Source organism: Citrus clementina, unplaced genomic scaffold, assembly GCF_000493195.1.
Source record: "Citrus clementina cultivar Clemenules unplaced genomic scaffold, Citrus_clementina_v1.0 scaffold_6, whole genome shotgun sequence".
Taxonomy (NCBI): Eukaryota; Viridiplantae; Streptophyta; class Magnoliopsida; order Sapindales; family Rutaceae; genus Citrus; species Citrus x clementina.
Genome location: NW_006262139.1, coordinates 6,434,104 through 6,450,637, shown reverse-complemented (window position 1 = coordinate 6,450,637; position 16,534 = coordinate 6,434,104). Strand labels below are relative to the sequence as shown.

At 33.2% G+C, this 16,534-nt stretch overlaps 2 protein-coding genes across 4 annotated transcripts; one reads left to right on the top strand and one right to left on the bottom strand.

The window, feature by feature from the left end:
- Positions 1-7,667: 7,667 nt before the first annotated feature.
- Positions 7,668-9,624, top strand: LOC18038863 (membrane steroid-binding protein 2). 3 transcript variants are annotated; one of them, XM_024182824.1, is made up of 3 exons: positions 7,668-7,734; positions 7,829-8,156; positions 9,165-9,624. In XM_024182824.1, exons 2-3 carry the CDS (start codon positions 7,834-7,836, stop codon positions 9,427-9,429), a joined length of 588 nt encoding a protein of 195 aa, XP_024038592.1. In that variant the 5' UTR covers positions 7,668-7,734; positions 7,829-7,833; the 3' UTR covers positions 9,430-9,624. The 3 variants fall into 3 exon arrangements, with proteins under 3 accessions (XP_024038592.1, XP_006428528.1, XP_006428529.1); XM_006428465.2 differs by having other exon boundaries at positions 7,668-7,738; XM_006428466.2 differs by having other exon boundaries at positions 7,668-8,156.
- Positions 9,625-10,178: 554 nt separating this feature from the next.
- Positions 10,179-12,162, bottom strand: LOC18038862 (seipin-1). The gene is made up of 2 exons (XM_006428464.2): positions 11,599-12,162; positions 10,179-10,895 (listed from the first exon to the last, which is right to left on the bottom strand). The coding sequence occupies exons 1-2, from the start codon at positions 12,160-12,162 to the stop codon at positions 10,179-10,181; spliced, it is 1,281 nt and encodes a 426-aa protein (XP_006428527.2).
- Between the last annotated feature and the right edge of the window lie 4,372 nt (positions 12,163-16,534).

Here is a 16,534-nt window from a genome sequence, read left to right as displayed (position 1 = left end):
GTCGACTTCTTTTCCTTTTCGCAAGGTCATGACTGCTTTGACCTCTCCATGCTGTTGCGGTGAACTGGTACTTGCTTCATGCACTCCTTTAGGGTTAGGCACTGGTTGACTTGAAAATTTACCTTTCTCAATGGTCATTGCCAAGGTCTGAATTGAAGAAGCATGTTGTCCTACCATCTTCGCAAGGCTTAAAACTGATTGGGCTTGTGAATTGAAGCCTGCTCTTAACTCATTTCGTAGCCCATCAATGGTGCGGTTCTGTTGCTTGATCGTGGAGTGAGTAACATTCTTGAAATTCTGAAATGCATCCTCCCATGGTCTGGGCTGAGAGTAGTTCTGGTTTTGATTGTATGGTCTGAATGGTGGCTGAGAGGCTTGAGGATTTTGAGGAATTTGTTGCATTGGTGGAGCTGGAGCTGCTGGTCCATTCTGTTGGAGTCCTTGAGACCATGAAAAATTGGGGTGGTCTCTCCATCCAGGGTTATATGTGTTGGAGTATGGGTTGTAATTAGATGATTTTCTCATTACACCTATGGCATTGGCTTGATCTGAGTATGAGTCATGGTCATGTGGCTCTATTAATTTGGCAGTCGATAACGATGCTATTTGTCGAGCAAGACCTTCAACCATCTCCTTGACTTCTTTGATTCCTGAAGTTGATTCGCCAATTTGAACCTCATTCACTCCTTTAATTCTTCTAGTAGTCCTGAGTGATCGACTCCGTTGTTGAGAATTATCTGCTTGTCGCTGGAAGAATTCCCAAATTTCTAATGCACTTTTTGACATTAGCTCTCCTCCACTTGTTGCCATTAGCCATTCTTGCACATTCGGCAATAATCCCTCCAAAAAGTATTGACATTGGTGCCATTTCTCGTACCCATGATGTGGACACTTCAAGAGTAGCCCATTGAATCGCTTCCACGTTTCGAAAAACTGCTCGTCCTCTCTCTGGGTAAACTCCGAGATTTCCCTGCGAATAGCATTGGTTTTATGCACTGGAAAATATTTATTCAAAAATTTTGTAACCATTTGTTCCCATGATGTGATGCTATTAGCAGGCAAAGTATTTAACCATGAACGAGCTCTATCCTTTAAAGAAAATGGGAATAATCTGAGTTTAACATCATCGTCTGAAAAAATCTCATATTTAAATGTTTGACAAATGGCATGAAAATCATTCAGATGATTATATGGGTCCTCATTTTCTAAGCCATAGAATGTGGGGAGACAATTTAGCACACTAGGTTTTAGTTCAAAACTTCTAGCAGCTACATTTGGGTATCTTATGCATGATGTGCTCAAATTAGCTAAGGGACTAAAATAGTCCTTAAATGGCCTCTCTTGTGGTGCTTGTAAATCCATTCCAAATTTATTTTTAATGTGCTTTTGTGTGCGAAGTGTTTTTTCTAGTTCAAGGTCTATAGGTTCAAGATTAGGAAATAATGACCTACGACCATGCATGCAAAACAAATAAAATAAAAATAAAGATGGGAACAAAACAAATAAAAATAAAAAAGAGGGAGAAATTATGATACTAACCTTATTGCACTATTACAACCTTTCTATAAAAATACACAAAAACAGATACGTGAAATAAATTAACTAAAAATAAATTAATAAAATAAAAAAATTACAAAGAAAAATAAATTAAAAATTAAATCACAGAATTTTAAAGAAGAGAAAAAGAAAAGAAATACTAACCTTTAAATGCGGATTTACTTTTTTTCTTTTTTTTTAATAAAAAAAATACAAGAAAACAAATAAAAGAAATTATTCACAAAAATTAATTCTATGAATTAAAATTACTTACCTCCCCGGCAACGGCGCCAAAAACTTGTTGTGTAAATTTTAATGTACTCGCAAGCGCACGAATCTGTTGTAGTATAGACTAATGGTGACGAGTGTCGATCCCACGAGGAGGTGGATTTTAATTATATATAGAATTAATTTTGTAAATGGGTAGTTGGATTTATGGTGGAAATGATTTGGAATATGCTAATAATTAAATTAAAATGGCGAGAATAAATTCTAAAATTGAAATTGCAATTGAGAGAATAAATTGAAGAGAAAATCTATTAAATTGACGTACTAGGGTATCTGGATCCGTATCAACATGCATCATGGGCTAAATATTCCTTATTAATACCAATTAAATCATGAGGGGGGAATCCACACCTCATGAAACCACGCTCTAATCAATATGGTGCTAAGGGCTTATCGTGCCAAATAATAATAACCTTATACTAGAGAGCCGGTGTAACCAAGGCGGTATCTAGACAAGATTAGTATTATTTGTCGACGAGAAGTCAAAACATCCACAAAAACTAGAGGGGAAGAGAAAATAAATTTACCCAAATTAAGCCCATGACACATGTTGAGACTTCACCTTCAACCCAAGCTTGAAAGAAAATTAGCTACTCATAATTGAACTAGGGGCAAAATGGGAATTTATTAAAATACGAAGAAAATATAAGATGGAGAGGGAATTACAGAAAATGGAGTCCAAAAATGGATTCAGAGATATCAAATTTGGGGGGGGAGGCCCCCTTTTTATAGATACATGGAGTAAATCATGGCCATCGGATTAAAAACAATTTGGACGCTCAGGATTGCGCCACGTCATCAGTCAACAGTCCACGGTTTGACCACGCGGATGAACAGTAACACGGTTTGACTCGGATGAACAGTAACGCGGTTTTGTTGAAAATAATCCTGTGTGATGCATGTACCGTACGCGAGATTTTTCATCCATTGATATGCTGCCACGTCACCATCAACAGTACATAAGAATTTTAGCCCAACAGGATCGTGACACCTCATCAGTCAATGCCACATCATCGGTCAATGCCACGTCATCGATCCGTCTATGTGAACAGTGTTGTGAACAGTAACGTAATTAGTACCGTACACGTGAATAATATCGTATATATGAATAGTGCCATTTTTCCTTTTATGCTCCTCCTAAGGTTTTCGACCGTCCTGAGTTCAAAAGTGATGTTCGTTTTGCCGTCTGATCTCTCATTTATTGTGAAATGACTATAATGCCCCTAAAATACATAAAATACTTAATTAAAATAAAACACATGTAATTAAATCACAAGAAAGTTAAACACATAAAAGTAAAGGTTGTTAGTAAGACTTGAAATGTAAAATGACGGTTTTCTCCTTTATAAATATGCATTTTCTAACACTCAACAGTTACCACATTTGCTTTTCTATGATGGTAATTTATTTCGCAGTCGTAGTCTTTGACAAGCTCCAATTATTGTCGTTGTCACGTACTTAACTCCTTTTGTGTAAAGAGGTATTTGAGCCTTTTATGATCAGTGTAAATTTTACAATACGCTCCAATCAAATAGTGATGCCATATTTTTAATGCGTTCACCATCATTGCCAACTCTATATCATATGTTGGATAATTTTTCTTATATTCATTTAACTGTTTAAAAGCATAAACAATGACTCTTCCATTTATTCCATTTTTGGAGGCATTACTATAGATGACAAATTCCTCAGAGTTGTTAAGAATGGCTAGGATTGGGCCGGTGACCAATCATTATTTCAGTTCTTCTAAGCTTTTCTCATATTCTGGCATCCATATGAATTTGACAGTTAGTGGCATTGTGATTTTAAAGAAACCTTTTATAAATCTTCGATAATATCCAGCCAAACCCAGGAAACTTCTGACTTCTCTTGCATTAGTCAGTCTGGACCATTAACTTACAACTTCCACCTTTGAAGGGTCTACTGAAATTCCATCTTTAAATACAACGTGTCCCTAGAATGCAACTTTTTCAAGCCAAAATTCACATTTCTTGAATTATGCATAAAGTTGCTTCACCTTCAAGGTCTAAAGAGTGATTCGTAGATGCTTAACATATTATTCTTTTGTCGGCGAGTAGACCAAGATGTTATCAATGAACGCTACTATGAATTTGTTTGGTAAGAATACAACTCAAATAAGCAATGCTTAAACAATAAAACTCTAAATAGGAAATTGTAACACCCCATTTTTATTACTAAAATAAGGTGATTCATTTCAAAATATTTAAAATCTCATTAGTTTTTATTAACAATAGGGATTCTTAAAAAGAGGGTTTTACATAGCAAGCAAAAACTTCATTACAAAATATAAGACACACGTAGGGATTCCTTAGTATATATTTTTAAACTTTATTATTACATAAAAAAACTTAAGATATTTAGTTTTTTTTGGGGTAAAAATACAATTAAGCCCATTACAATCCCATGGTTTGATACCCATATACACTTTGTCTCGGTTGGGACTTGACGTTAGCTTGACCTATTCATCAATACTTTACATGAGCTAATGCCCAGTAAGATAACATTTTGATACATGTATTGATTATTATGCCCATACATGGCCTTATAAACATTAAATCTTTATAAGAAACTTAGAAATAACTGCATTAAAGTCGTAGGTATTTTGTACTACAAGGTTGGCACGTTTTATTTTTTAAAACAACATACCCTGCGGCCTAAATTAATAGTTGATCTTTTGGACGTTACATATCTTCATCCCCAAAAAATTATTCTTTACTTAACTTTGAGGGCTTGCCGTCTTTGGAACTTTGCCATTTTACATAACTCATTTTTAAATGTCTTCTTTGTAAAGTAATCTTAACATATTAAGATGAAATACATGTATTCAATAAAGTATCATGGTATATGAGGCATAGCCGACCATATAAAGATTAAGTAAGAAAAATATCGGAACATAAGCGGCACAGCCAACCATATAAAGGTTAAATAGGAAAATATCATAATATAGACCCCATATCTGACCATATAAGGGTTAAATAGGAAAATATCATAAGATAGGCCCCATATTTGACCATATAAGGATTCAATAAGAAACTATCATAATATAGACGGCACAGCCAAGCATATAAGAATTAAATAATGAGCAATCACATCATAGTAGCCATCATAAGATAAAGAAATAACTAAAGAGAAATTTATGTCTAGAAAAAGAATTTTGTCCCTACGTTGCAGTTGGACTGTTACTTACCTCTTCACCTTGACTTGTTTAGACTCTCCTAACTTGAAGATTTCTTTACTCTTTGATGTTATTACTTAGAATAAAAGATGATAGAATTTCTAAGGTGATATTGAAAATGAAACGGTTAGGGGTACTTATAGGATTTTCTAAAGCTAATGGATGAATATGATTTTGCCACCATAGCTCTTGATTAATGGTTGAGGATTATTCTTCATAAATATCTTTGTAATTCTAGGATTTCTAAATATTTCTACAAACTTCTCTTATTGTATCATTTCTTATGCCATTGCTTATGTCATCATTACACTAGAATTTACTCTCATAAATATATTATTATTATTATTATTATTTTAATACACAAGAAAATTTGTTAGCTTAAAAAATTAATTATACTATATTTATTCAAGTGAGAAAGTTGTGCCTCACAGAAACCAAATTAAACTAGAATATAAATTAATTAAAGTGTTCCTAAATATTATAAATTTCAGTCTTATTATGATTTCTTCAATTTCTTGCTCTACATCATTCCCATTGGTTCTTGAATTTTGCTTGTTGCAATCTCAAAGAACATCTTCACATGTATAAAGATTAACTTTCAAAATAGAGCTTAAATGTAGATGATGAACTTTAAATTTTCCAACTTTTGTAGTGATGTTCATCCAATCACTCCAATAGCGTAAAATAAATTCTTCTATAAACAATTTCTCTAACAATAAGTTTTCGGATTTATACAGAATTTCAACATAATTAAAGAAAAATTATTTCTTTTTATAATCCACTGACTGTCAAAAAATATCACAATCTTCTTTGTCTTTTTGGGAAAATAAAAAGAACAATAAGAGATTATATCAACAATCACCTATCTTTGGTCCACAAGACGAAAAGATGTATGAACAACTACTCTCGTTCCACAATATCAAGATAGTAATAAAATTTCGACAATTGATCCAAATCAATGTCTGTGTGTGGAGAATTTGTTATGAAAGTGAATGGCCAATTAATATTCTCCTTGGAAGGAATAGTATTGTCAAGTGAAGCAAAATCACTAGTTTCCTCATTATCCTTATAACATGCATTATCATGAACAACTTTGTCAAATCCATATTTCTGTCTTATATGTAAAGATTTTCTATTTCACAATTTCTCTTCGAATGCAAAATCCTCAACATCTGAACTAAAATATCTTCTTTCAAGACGAAATCTTTACAACAATGTTGTGGTTTCATGATTCAATTTTTTTTTAATTTTTTGTTTGGGGGTTTTTTATTAGATCAAAAGATTAAAAGTTAATATTGTAAGTAAGAGAAAGTACTAGGTTAAAACTATCAATAACCTAACTTTCAAGGTCAGGTGTTGCTAGGAACTTGTGACCATGATTCAGAGCAGAGTAAGTTGGATTAAAAAGACGGTGGCTGGGAGGAAACTGATATCAACAATGATAATCAACTAACAGTGGTAGCAGTTGATCAATATGTTAATTTGGGCCGTGGTTTTGGTTTGGTTACGACGAGTCCAATGAATAATTAGTCTTGACAATGGTTGGAATTGGACAAACTATGGATGGAGAAGGTGATAGTGGTTCTGAATGGTGAAGATGACAATTAGAACGATGAGAATGGTGGTGATAAGTGTGGCGGAGTTCACAGTTTTTTTACGGCTCGTGTGGTAGTTTTAGTGGCAGGAATCGAGATATTATCGTTGAGGTTTGGTCAGCGATGGCCGGTGAGTTTGTGGTGGTGTTGGTCGATAGTGAACGCTAGCTTGGATTTGATAATTTGAGATTTTTTATTTTTTATTTTCTTGAAATAAACTAAAAGAAACTAAATGGAAAAAAATTCAAAAATAAAAAAGAGCAGGTTTGGTGGTAATGGGGGGTAGATTTGTAATACCATGTTTTAGCTCTAATACTAAACTGATACAACGGAAGTGTAATGTTCTAATATTCCATTGATTCTAGAGAACACCCAAATGAAAGAATAAAGTAAATTCACGTTGATTCAAAAGAATATTGTGAAGAGGTTTGAGACTCGTTGATTATGCAAAATGTCAAGAATTAATTAAAACACAAAAACTCACACAGAGTTTTGAAATTGAATATATCATTGAGCTCAAATATATAATTTATTGTAAGAAATAATCAAAGCCTGCTTGTAAAGTTACAAAAGACACTTATTTATAATAACTACGACTTATCTTAATTTGACTAAAAAACTTATTTTAACAAGACTTATACAGAAATTAAGATTATAACTTAAAGAGTAATGCTACACATCCCAATTTTTTTATCTCAAAAAATTATCCCAAATGATGTGTCATTTATCAATTAATTGGTGAGATAATATAATTAATTCACTTGAATTTTGTAAAGAATTATCAACCACTCAATTAATAATATGTCATTTGGGATAACTTTTTGGGATAAAAAATTTAAAATATGTAGCACTACTGTAACTTAAATAAGTAATGCCTAAAAAATAAAAGTCTAAATAAGAAACCAAATTAAACTATAATATAAATTAATTTAAATATTTTTAAATATTATAAATTTTAATTTAGTTTGGATTTTTTTACTTTCTTACTTTGCATCAGTATCTAAAATAGAAATTGATAAATATGCTTTTGCATCTAAGATAAAATAGTCATTTCAAAAGTCATTTCGAGGTTGCTGTGCTTGGAGCGGCGGGTTAAACTTACGAGCAGAGCGATCTTTGGTTGGTGAGCTTTGTTCTTCTTTTAAAATTAAATTAAAGAAAAAGAAGACCCAAATTAATTAAGAAGCTTACACAATGGTGGCGTTTTTCGCAGCGGTGATGGACACGGTCACCACCTACACCGGACTATCACCGGCGGCTTTCTTCACAATCCTGGCCCTTATGTGCGTGGTTTATAAAACGGTTTGTAGCATGTTCGTTGACCCAGAGCCGCCAGAAGACTTGAAGAACAAGCTCATCAGCTCCAGCGCCGCGGCGTCGGCGGCGACGGCGGCTAACTTTTCGAACCAAACGGTGATCCCCGAAACGGTGCAGCTAGGAGAAGTCACTGAACATGAGTTGAGAGCTTATGATGGTTCTGACCCTAATAAGCCTCTTTTGATGGCTATCAAGGGACAAATCTACGACGTCTCTCGCTCCAGGCATAGTGCTTCAATCCTTTTTTCTTTTTTTTTTTGTTTCAGTAGCGTTTTTCTTGTTTGAACTGCTCTTCATTGATTGATTGGGTTAGAACTTGCCTTATTGAGATTTAGACATCGTTTGTTTGATGAAAATCTTTAATTGTCTTTATTAATTGTCAAATTCAGTAATTCAAAATTCATATTAACTAGACATTATTACGGCTGGAGCATCAATTTCTTAGGAGTTGTGATTTAAAAGCCAAAGCACAGAAATAGCGTCCAATCCCTTTAAGAGTAAGGCATTGGCATGGCAGCTTCTGCGAAATTGAATTTCAGTTTGTTGTTGACACCCTTATTTCAATTATTGCTAACACTCTAGAGCGAAGGCATACAATCTTAGTTTCTGTGAGAATTCGTATTTATCTTTTAAAAAAGTTATTTAAGGTTGTTTTTTAGCCAGAGAGTTGGATGGGAAAAATGAAGTTGGGGATAGTTTACACATGATGCACTCTTACTTTCTATGAACCTGTCCGAGGATAAACAGGTTCCAAAGATGATCTATGGTGAAGTTACTATTAGTTACAATGTTGGAGTTGGATTTGGACTTTGCCGGAAATTCGTAGATCAAATTAAGAGACCCATTAAGAGAAAATGAAGTGATGTTGTGTTGCATGGATTTTGGTTATAATCTGACTAAACTTTACACAATGCCTTTGAAATCACTTTCACATTCAATTTAGGCTTTTTCTAAGGACAAGTTCTCCAGCCAATTTGCTATTATTTGGGTTTTACTTCAGTAATCTGAAATATTCAATTTACATACTTCATTTCTCAATTTTGATCTTTGGCAACATAAAGCCGCTTTAGTCATGTTCTTCTTTAGAAGCCGTGACGATTGAATTTATCTAATTTTCTGTATTATAGTCTATTCTCCTGAAGCTTGCTACTGTTATCTCTAAAGATGAATGTATTATTACTTGCTAAATTTCATTTACTTGAACACGGATCTTACTCAACCTTCTTGTGCAGGATGTTCTATGGACCTGGAGGGCCATATGCAATGTTTGCTGGAAGGGACGCCAGTAGAGCCTTAGCTCTTATGTCTTTTGACCCTCAAGACCTAACTGGGAATATTGAAGGCCTTAGTGATTCTGAGCTTGAAGTTCTGCAAGATTGGGAATATAAATTCATGGAAAAATATGTCAAAGTTGGCCAGATTGTCTCGGAACAAACAAGCAAACCCACCAAGAATGGAGATAAAGTACCTGAGAATCAAAACCACGACGGTGCCTAAGCACAATAGAAGTTATATTTATTGGTGTACTCAGCAAAACAAAGACGGTGCAGAAACACAATAGAAGTTATATTTATTTTTGTACTCTTCAAATGGTTACTTTTCTGCTTCCTTCCATTGCTTATGTATCTTAGTTCACTCCTCTTTTCTCCTCTTGTATAATCTTTTGCCTTCTATAAATCACATTTAGCCTGACGTCTAAGTATGATAACATAGTCTTGATACAACACTGTTTTATCAATCACATTGTGGTTTGAATATTAAAATGGTAGAATTGAGTTTCAAAAGATTCCTTGCATCAGTACCATCTGTTTAAAATCCACATTTTCATAACCACATTTTCATTAATATTTTTTCTTTTAGTTCTACAGAGAATAACTCAGTCATATCGTGCCTCTTTAACAAAAGTAATTGGTCCAATTTCCCCTCCTTGTTTCAATTTCTTGTCAACTATTTTGATTGGTCTACTTTCTCCTCCAGGTTTCAGTTTCTTGTGAGAGCTTGCAGAAGAAATTGTCATTTGCGGTTAAATTAATGTTTCTTTTACTTTTACTTGTCTTTGAAATTTTACTTGGTCAACTTTTTGAAATGATTGGGAGGCTTCGTAAGCTGCTAGCATCAGAATTTTTCTTATAAAATTCCCAGTTTCGCATTAGGATCAATTGAAATGAATTCCATTAGTTTTTAACCAGCCGAGTACTGATCCTTTTCGCGCAAAATACATATTTGAAAGTCTTTTTGAAAGGGATCTAGTGAACTCTACCTCCTAGACACACTGATTCAGAGTCCCCAATTTCTTCTTCCACAATTGTACTAGTAGTATCTTCCCTCGTTATCTTAACGCTTGATGCTGATGAGGCAGCGCTAGTTTTGGAACTGGGCACAAACTCATGTAAATAGATTGCCTTTCGTTTTCTTCTTCTTAGTTGCCATCTCCTCAATGATTCTGGAATTTCCTTTTCATATCTGGTCCATCTTTGCGGTTTTCTCACCTCTTCAGGCGTCAAATTTGTCTCGACGCTATCAGGTTCTTGATCTCTGAAAGTATCTACTGTTAGTGGAAATAAGACTTGTTTACAGCAGCTGATTAAAATTATGAGTAGCAGAATGTATATATAAGTTGATGTCCAAACATAAAATGTCCATTTCCAGTCGTGGACAAGCTGTTTACTCCAAGGTAGATGCGAGTTGAGTAGGATTTCAGTTTCATACAACTGCGGGGGAGTTGAAGTTCCAGCCCTTGGACTCAATGTAACTCTGATTGCTCCAGTTCTTTCATTCCATTCTTTGTGCTTCAAAATTTTGATAGTAATTTTCTGGGTTTCATCTGAAATTCCTAGTAAAAGGGGTATTCCCATAAGAAATGTTCGAATCAGTCGTACCGGGAGGCTGCTGAATCGCAACATACATGGCTGGCTAGATTTTGCTATCACATTCCCATTGTTGGACAAGATTTCTGTACTCAACTGATAAAACAACTTATTTAATAAAACCAATTTTGGTCACTTGCGATACTACTGCCTCAAACATAACAAAGGACTGAATCTTACAGATTTAGGAGCTGTTTGTGTTTGGTAAACATTTGAAGTTTGAAATTTTATTAATTTCAAATATTTTATAAAATTTCATTAATTTCAAACATTTTCTAAAATTTGCTTGTTTGTTTTTTTATAAGTTATGTATAATTTACATTTAAATTTTTAAATAAGTAAATTTTTGTAATTTTTATCTAAATAGAAAAATATTATAAAAACGTTTCTATAAAATATGTTTATTTCTCAAATTATAAAATTTAATTTTTTTAATTTGTAAATACATCGATGTCAAATAATTATATTTAAAATATTTTTCATTTATAAAAAATAATCGAGATGTCACTTATATTAGATATTAGAAAAAAGAAAATAAAAGATATTCGTATTCATATTCACACCTAGTTCAAATTTGGGACGCATTAGACTTCACAACAAATTCAGACCTGTCTAAATATGAAAAAAAAAAAAGGCTACTTTAATTTGATAATTTCTGTATCATTTACATTGGACCCCCTCATTTTTATAGATTTTAATGTTAAGCCTACACAAGTTAAAGGTTTCTCGGTTATGCCCCGTCAAACCAAAATTTAATAATCAATTGTAACAAACTAAAGAGATTATGTATTTAAAATACCTGAAAAACCCCAATGTCTCGATTATATGCTGATTCAGGCATCAAAAGAAGCAATGAAACCTGATAAGTGTGGCCAACAGGTACCCCATTTTGGCTCTTGCCTTTTCCCGCTAAGCGAACACCAGCAACTGGGAAAATAGCCTGAGGATTAGCATCAGTGTAATCAAAGAACAATCTGTCTCTCACAAACACAGGCTCCTCTAGCCACAATTGCACCAAGCCAACGCCCAAAACAGCTGCTAAAACAAGCAGAAACATCATAAGCATGCAAACTTGAATGGCACCCAGAACCCCAAAACATATTTTCTTGAGCATTATTGCACTGCCATGAGTGAGTTTCGAAGGCACTTTCTGCACTGCCATTTCCACACTTGTTGCTGTTTTCTCGGCACGCTGATAAGAGTCAGAGGCAACAGAAAAGAGAGAACAAATTGGTGATGAGAGGTTGACTATGCAGTTGTAGATCATATCAGCTTGTAAAGACACTAGTTTAGTGAACCATTCTGATGGTTTTAGTATTAAGGGCAAGAATTCTTCTTTTTCATTTTCTTCTTGGAATTCCATTTCCGTTAACGGTGATGGTGGTGGATCAATGGAGATATTTTTGAACTGTGAGTTCATAAGTGAGAGAGGGAGAGAGAGAGAGAGAGAGAGAAGAGAATGACAAAATAATTATTAATTATGCTGAGGCCGCAACCTCATCCAACGGTGCATGGGAAGAAACTGAAACGTGGTAGCATGGTGGCGTGAGGAATTGACATGTGTTATGGAAAGAGTCTGCAGCAAAGGTGGATAAGAACATAATTTTTATTGAAAAAAGTGTTGTTTATTTTTTAATTTATAGTATAAGATGTGAATACCGAAGGTTTCATGTGTGGTATTTGGTTGTTTCTAGGAAGTAATAAAGAAAGAATAATGTAATCGACTATATTCGTCGGTCCATTATGTTAAAATCTATAGCCCGCTCAAGCCCACTTTCAAGTTTCAATGGTAAAGGCGAAGAAGAGAAACTAGCAACATGATAAAATATCTTCTCCAATCAATTTATTCATCTCATTTTGTCTCATATTTTCAAGTGTGATCAAGTATACCACATAAGGACGTGAATCCTCCTGCCATAGACAAACAACCATAACAGGTAAGTAAGTGCTGAAATAGAAAACTGGCTTAATAATGGGATATATATAATATTTTAAAGTAGCCAAAAGTCTAATGGGTCAATTGCATAAATTAGAAACTAAGGTAGTATATTTTTTTTTTAATCTGAAATTTGAATGTGTTTGAATTTTTTTGAAGTTTGAATAGATTTGAATACGAATATTTGAATGATATATTTTTTTTTAATATCTGGGTATTAGGGGTATTAGTAGCATCTTATTTGTTTTCATAAGTAAAAAACATCTTAAACATGGTTATTGGACATTTATGTCCTTTCAAATTAAAAAAAAAAATAGATTTTAATTTACAGTATAAGATGTACATACTAGAGGGGTAAGTGAGGGCTGAGTCAAAAAATTGGCTTAATAGTGGGCAACTAATTAATTATGCAATTAATTATCTGATTTCATAGAAATACAATTTTAAAGTATACAAAAGTCTAATTGATTAATTGCATAAATTAGAAACTAAGGTAGCATTTGTTCTTTTATTTTAAAATTGAATGTGTCTGAATTTTTCTAAAATTTGAATAGGTCTAAATACGAATATCTGAATGATATGTTTATTTTCATTTTTTAATATCTAAATATTAGTGGCATTTTATTTATTTTCATAAGTAAAAAACATATTAAACATGGTTATTTGACATTTATGTCCTTATAAATCAAAACAAAAAAAGGATTATGATTAAATAAAATAGATATATTCTATATTTTCAAATATAATATTTACTTTTCATTCGAACCTTTTTTCCATGGAGATAAAAGTTATAAAAATTTATTTTTCTATTTAAATGTAAATGTCAGAAATCATAAATAAGTTAAAAAAAAAAATACAAGCAAATTTTAGAAAGGATTTAAACATCAAATATTTAACAAACAAGTCCTAACCTCTAAGTAAAGTAGAAGAGATTTTGTTATATAATCCTTCCTAAACTTCAATCTTAAATGTGAAGCATAATTGATCTTGGAAAACCTTAAAAAAGACACTAAGCTAATAGACAACATATAGGATATTATATATAAGATAACTATAAAAAATATATACGTAGGATCTACCAATAAAAAATAAAATAAAATAGAATTACAAGGCAAGAGATTGAAAATTTCTATAGTTTTGTCTTCAACTTTTTCAATGGCGTCCAATTTGAGCGCCATAATAGAGCGAATACTCCCGCGTCTGCATAAGTTTATCCGCTAAAAATATTTTTGGCCCTTAGCCTTGAGGGTGTGCATAAGTTGAGAAACAAGAGCTGCTAATCCTCTCGGTTTCCTTCTTTCAAAACTTTTCTGCAAATTTATTTAAATTTTTCTGACTAATTACTAAAAATGTGTTCCGTTTCCAGAGAGAATGATGTATTAAAACTTGTGTATCCTGGAGGTTTTGTAGAATTGTACAGGAGCCCAATCACTGCCGCACAAGTCATGAAAAGAAACCCTAGACACTGTGTTACGAGGCCGGATGTGTTCAAGTTTCCATGGATTGTAGTTCGGCCTGAATCAATTTTGAAACCTGGTAGAGTCTTTTATGTTGTTCCTTATCACACCATTCGTCTTTTGCTGCAGTCAAAAGGGCATGATCGCGATGAACAAGAAAATTTCAGTGGCTTCAGCCCTCGTCCGAAAGTTACAGAGAGAAAATATTATTACCGACTGCAGTATGATGATGATGATGATCACCATGATGATGATCATCATCATCAGTTTCATCGCCTTGTAAAGAAAGACAATTTTGGTACGGAATATCCAGAGAATTATAAAGTGAACATCAAGTGTGATGATGCGGCTGCAGTTGGTACTGGTGATCAGAAATACCAACGTAAATTCTACAGAAAGCAATCAGTAACAAGCTGCCAGCAGAGGGACAGTGTTGTTGTCTCTCCTAAGAAACAACAAGAAGTTAAGAAATGGCAAAACTACGTAGGTCCTCACCAAAATGAACAACAATCAGAGGAAGAGGCTTATTTATTGCTTGAGAATGTTCACAAAGTTGATGAAGAACTGCTGCCGAGAGCAGGGCTCAAATCTTGTCTCAAGAAGCATAATAATAATAATAATAATATCGCCAAATCGAGAGGTTTAAGGGTTCGATTTGTTCTTGATCAAGATTGATAATTTATTTTATAAGTACTTGATCCAGCACGAAGCCTTATTCATGAAATTTTGTACACACAGAGATATAGATTAGTTCCATTCTGATACAAATTTTAAGCATCTATAAGTTACCATTATCTATGCATATGCATAAACATATACATATACATATATATATATAATATATATGTACGTATGTATGTATGTATAGGTTTAATTTGGGGCCAGTTTGGTATTTTGTAGTTTATAAGATAATCTTGCTATTATGCTGAAAAAAATAGTAATCATTGTGGAAATTTTATGAATTATAACAACGAAATGTATTTGTTTCGGTAATTAATTTTTAACTCTATTTAACCGATGTTAATTTTAAATGATAAAATTCAAATATAAAACCTAAATTTGAACACAAAATGTAACTATGCATCATATTATCCTCATTAAACTTGCATTAATTTAACATTACTTCTCAAACCCGTCATTTCTTATGATCCAAGATATTATCCCGTCTAGAGTGTCGTCATCTCCTTCGATTACTCATCAAAAAGGGTCACCACAGAGTTTTCAACTAACAATCAATGATGTGCATACCTCTATATATAATTGTGCACTATGGTTGCAGTGAGTCCAAGTGACCATTGTCACTTTCACTGGAAAAAAAAATGGTCTTCAATGACAAAAAATAAAAAATAAAAAATTTAAAGCAGGTTCGTCACGGATAAATTCCCTAGACAAATCCTATGACTTAGTTCAATAGTTTATTACATTGTTTTAGTTCCTTGTAAAATATCCAAAAGCATTTTAGTATTTTTTGAACAATTTGAAACATTGATAGGTTTGGATTTGTTCGGAAAAGAATCCACATAAGCAGTTGAAAATTAAGCAGAAACAATTTTTTTCCTTCTTTATGTGATTAAAACAGAATGTGTAACACAAATTAATAAGCGGAAAATAAACTAACTCAATTCAAAAAAATAAATCAACAATAAAAGACAGATTTTTAAGTAAAAAATCTAAAATGGGAAAACTACGGGACCGTAATCCAATATAATCTTGCACTATATTAATGAGATTATAACATAAATTTTTCTCTGCATAACACTAGAGGCTAACAACATCAAGAATCTCAATAATCTTGACTTACAATAATAGCCTAATAGATGTCTCTCCAATAAGTGGATATCTCAAATAACAGCCAACGAGAGGATAAAATAAAAATAAAAACCGATATGATTGTAGAGAGAGATGCTAGGAACTTACCCTCCAAAATTATGAGAAAATGGAATTAAGATCACATTCCAATCGTCCAATCAAATATTGAAATCCTTGCCGCAAAATAAATTTTACGCCACTTTCTCTCTCTTTCTCTCTTGTCCTCTTGCTATTGTTAATGTTGCTGCCGCCTTTACTTATTCTTCTTTATATAACATTTTCTATTGGCTAATTTCACTTAGCCCCACTTGTTTCCTCTAATTGCTTACCTACCCAAATAAATAAAGCTTAGGCTTAGGCCACCCAAATGAGATGAACCGAACAAATCTCCCCCTCTAAATCATTTAGGGGGCACCACCAAGCTCGCTCTCTACTTGAAGGTTTTCAACTTCTCCTTAAGCAATGACTTTGTCATCATATCTTATCCATTTTCCGTTGTGTGAATCTTTTCAAGTTGCTACCGTTTCTTTGCA

Excerpts from the sequence above, each read along its gene's own strand:
- LOC18038863 (XM_006428466.2), top strand. The coding sequence starts at position 7,810 with ATGGTGGCGTTTTTCGCAGCGGTGATGGACACGGTCACCACCTACACC. Across the intron at positions 8,157-9,164 it reads TACGACGTCTCTCGCTCCAG|GATGTTCTATGGACCTGGAG; the intron begins GCATAGTGCTTC and ends CTTCTTGTGCAG.
- LOC18038862 (XM_006428464.2), bottom strand. The coding sequence starts at position 12,162 with ATGGAATTCCAAGAAGAAAATGAAAAAGAAGAATTCTTGCCCTTAATA. Across the intron at positions 10,896-11,598 it reads GAGACATTGGGGTTTTTCAG|TTGAGTACAGAAATCTTGTC; the intron begins GTATTTTAAATA and ends TTGTTTTATCAG.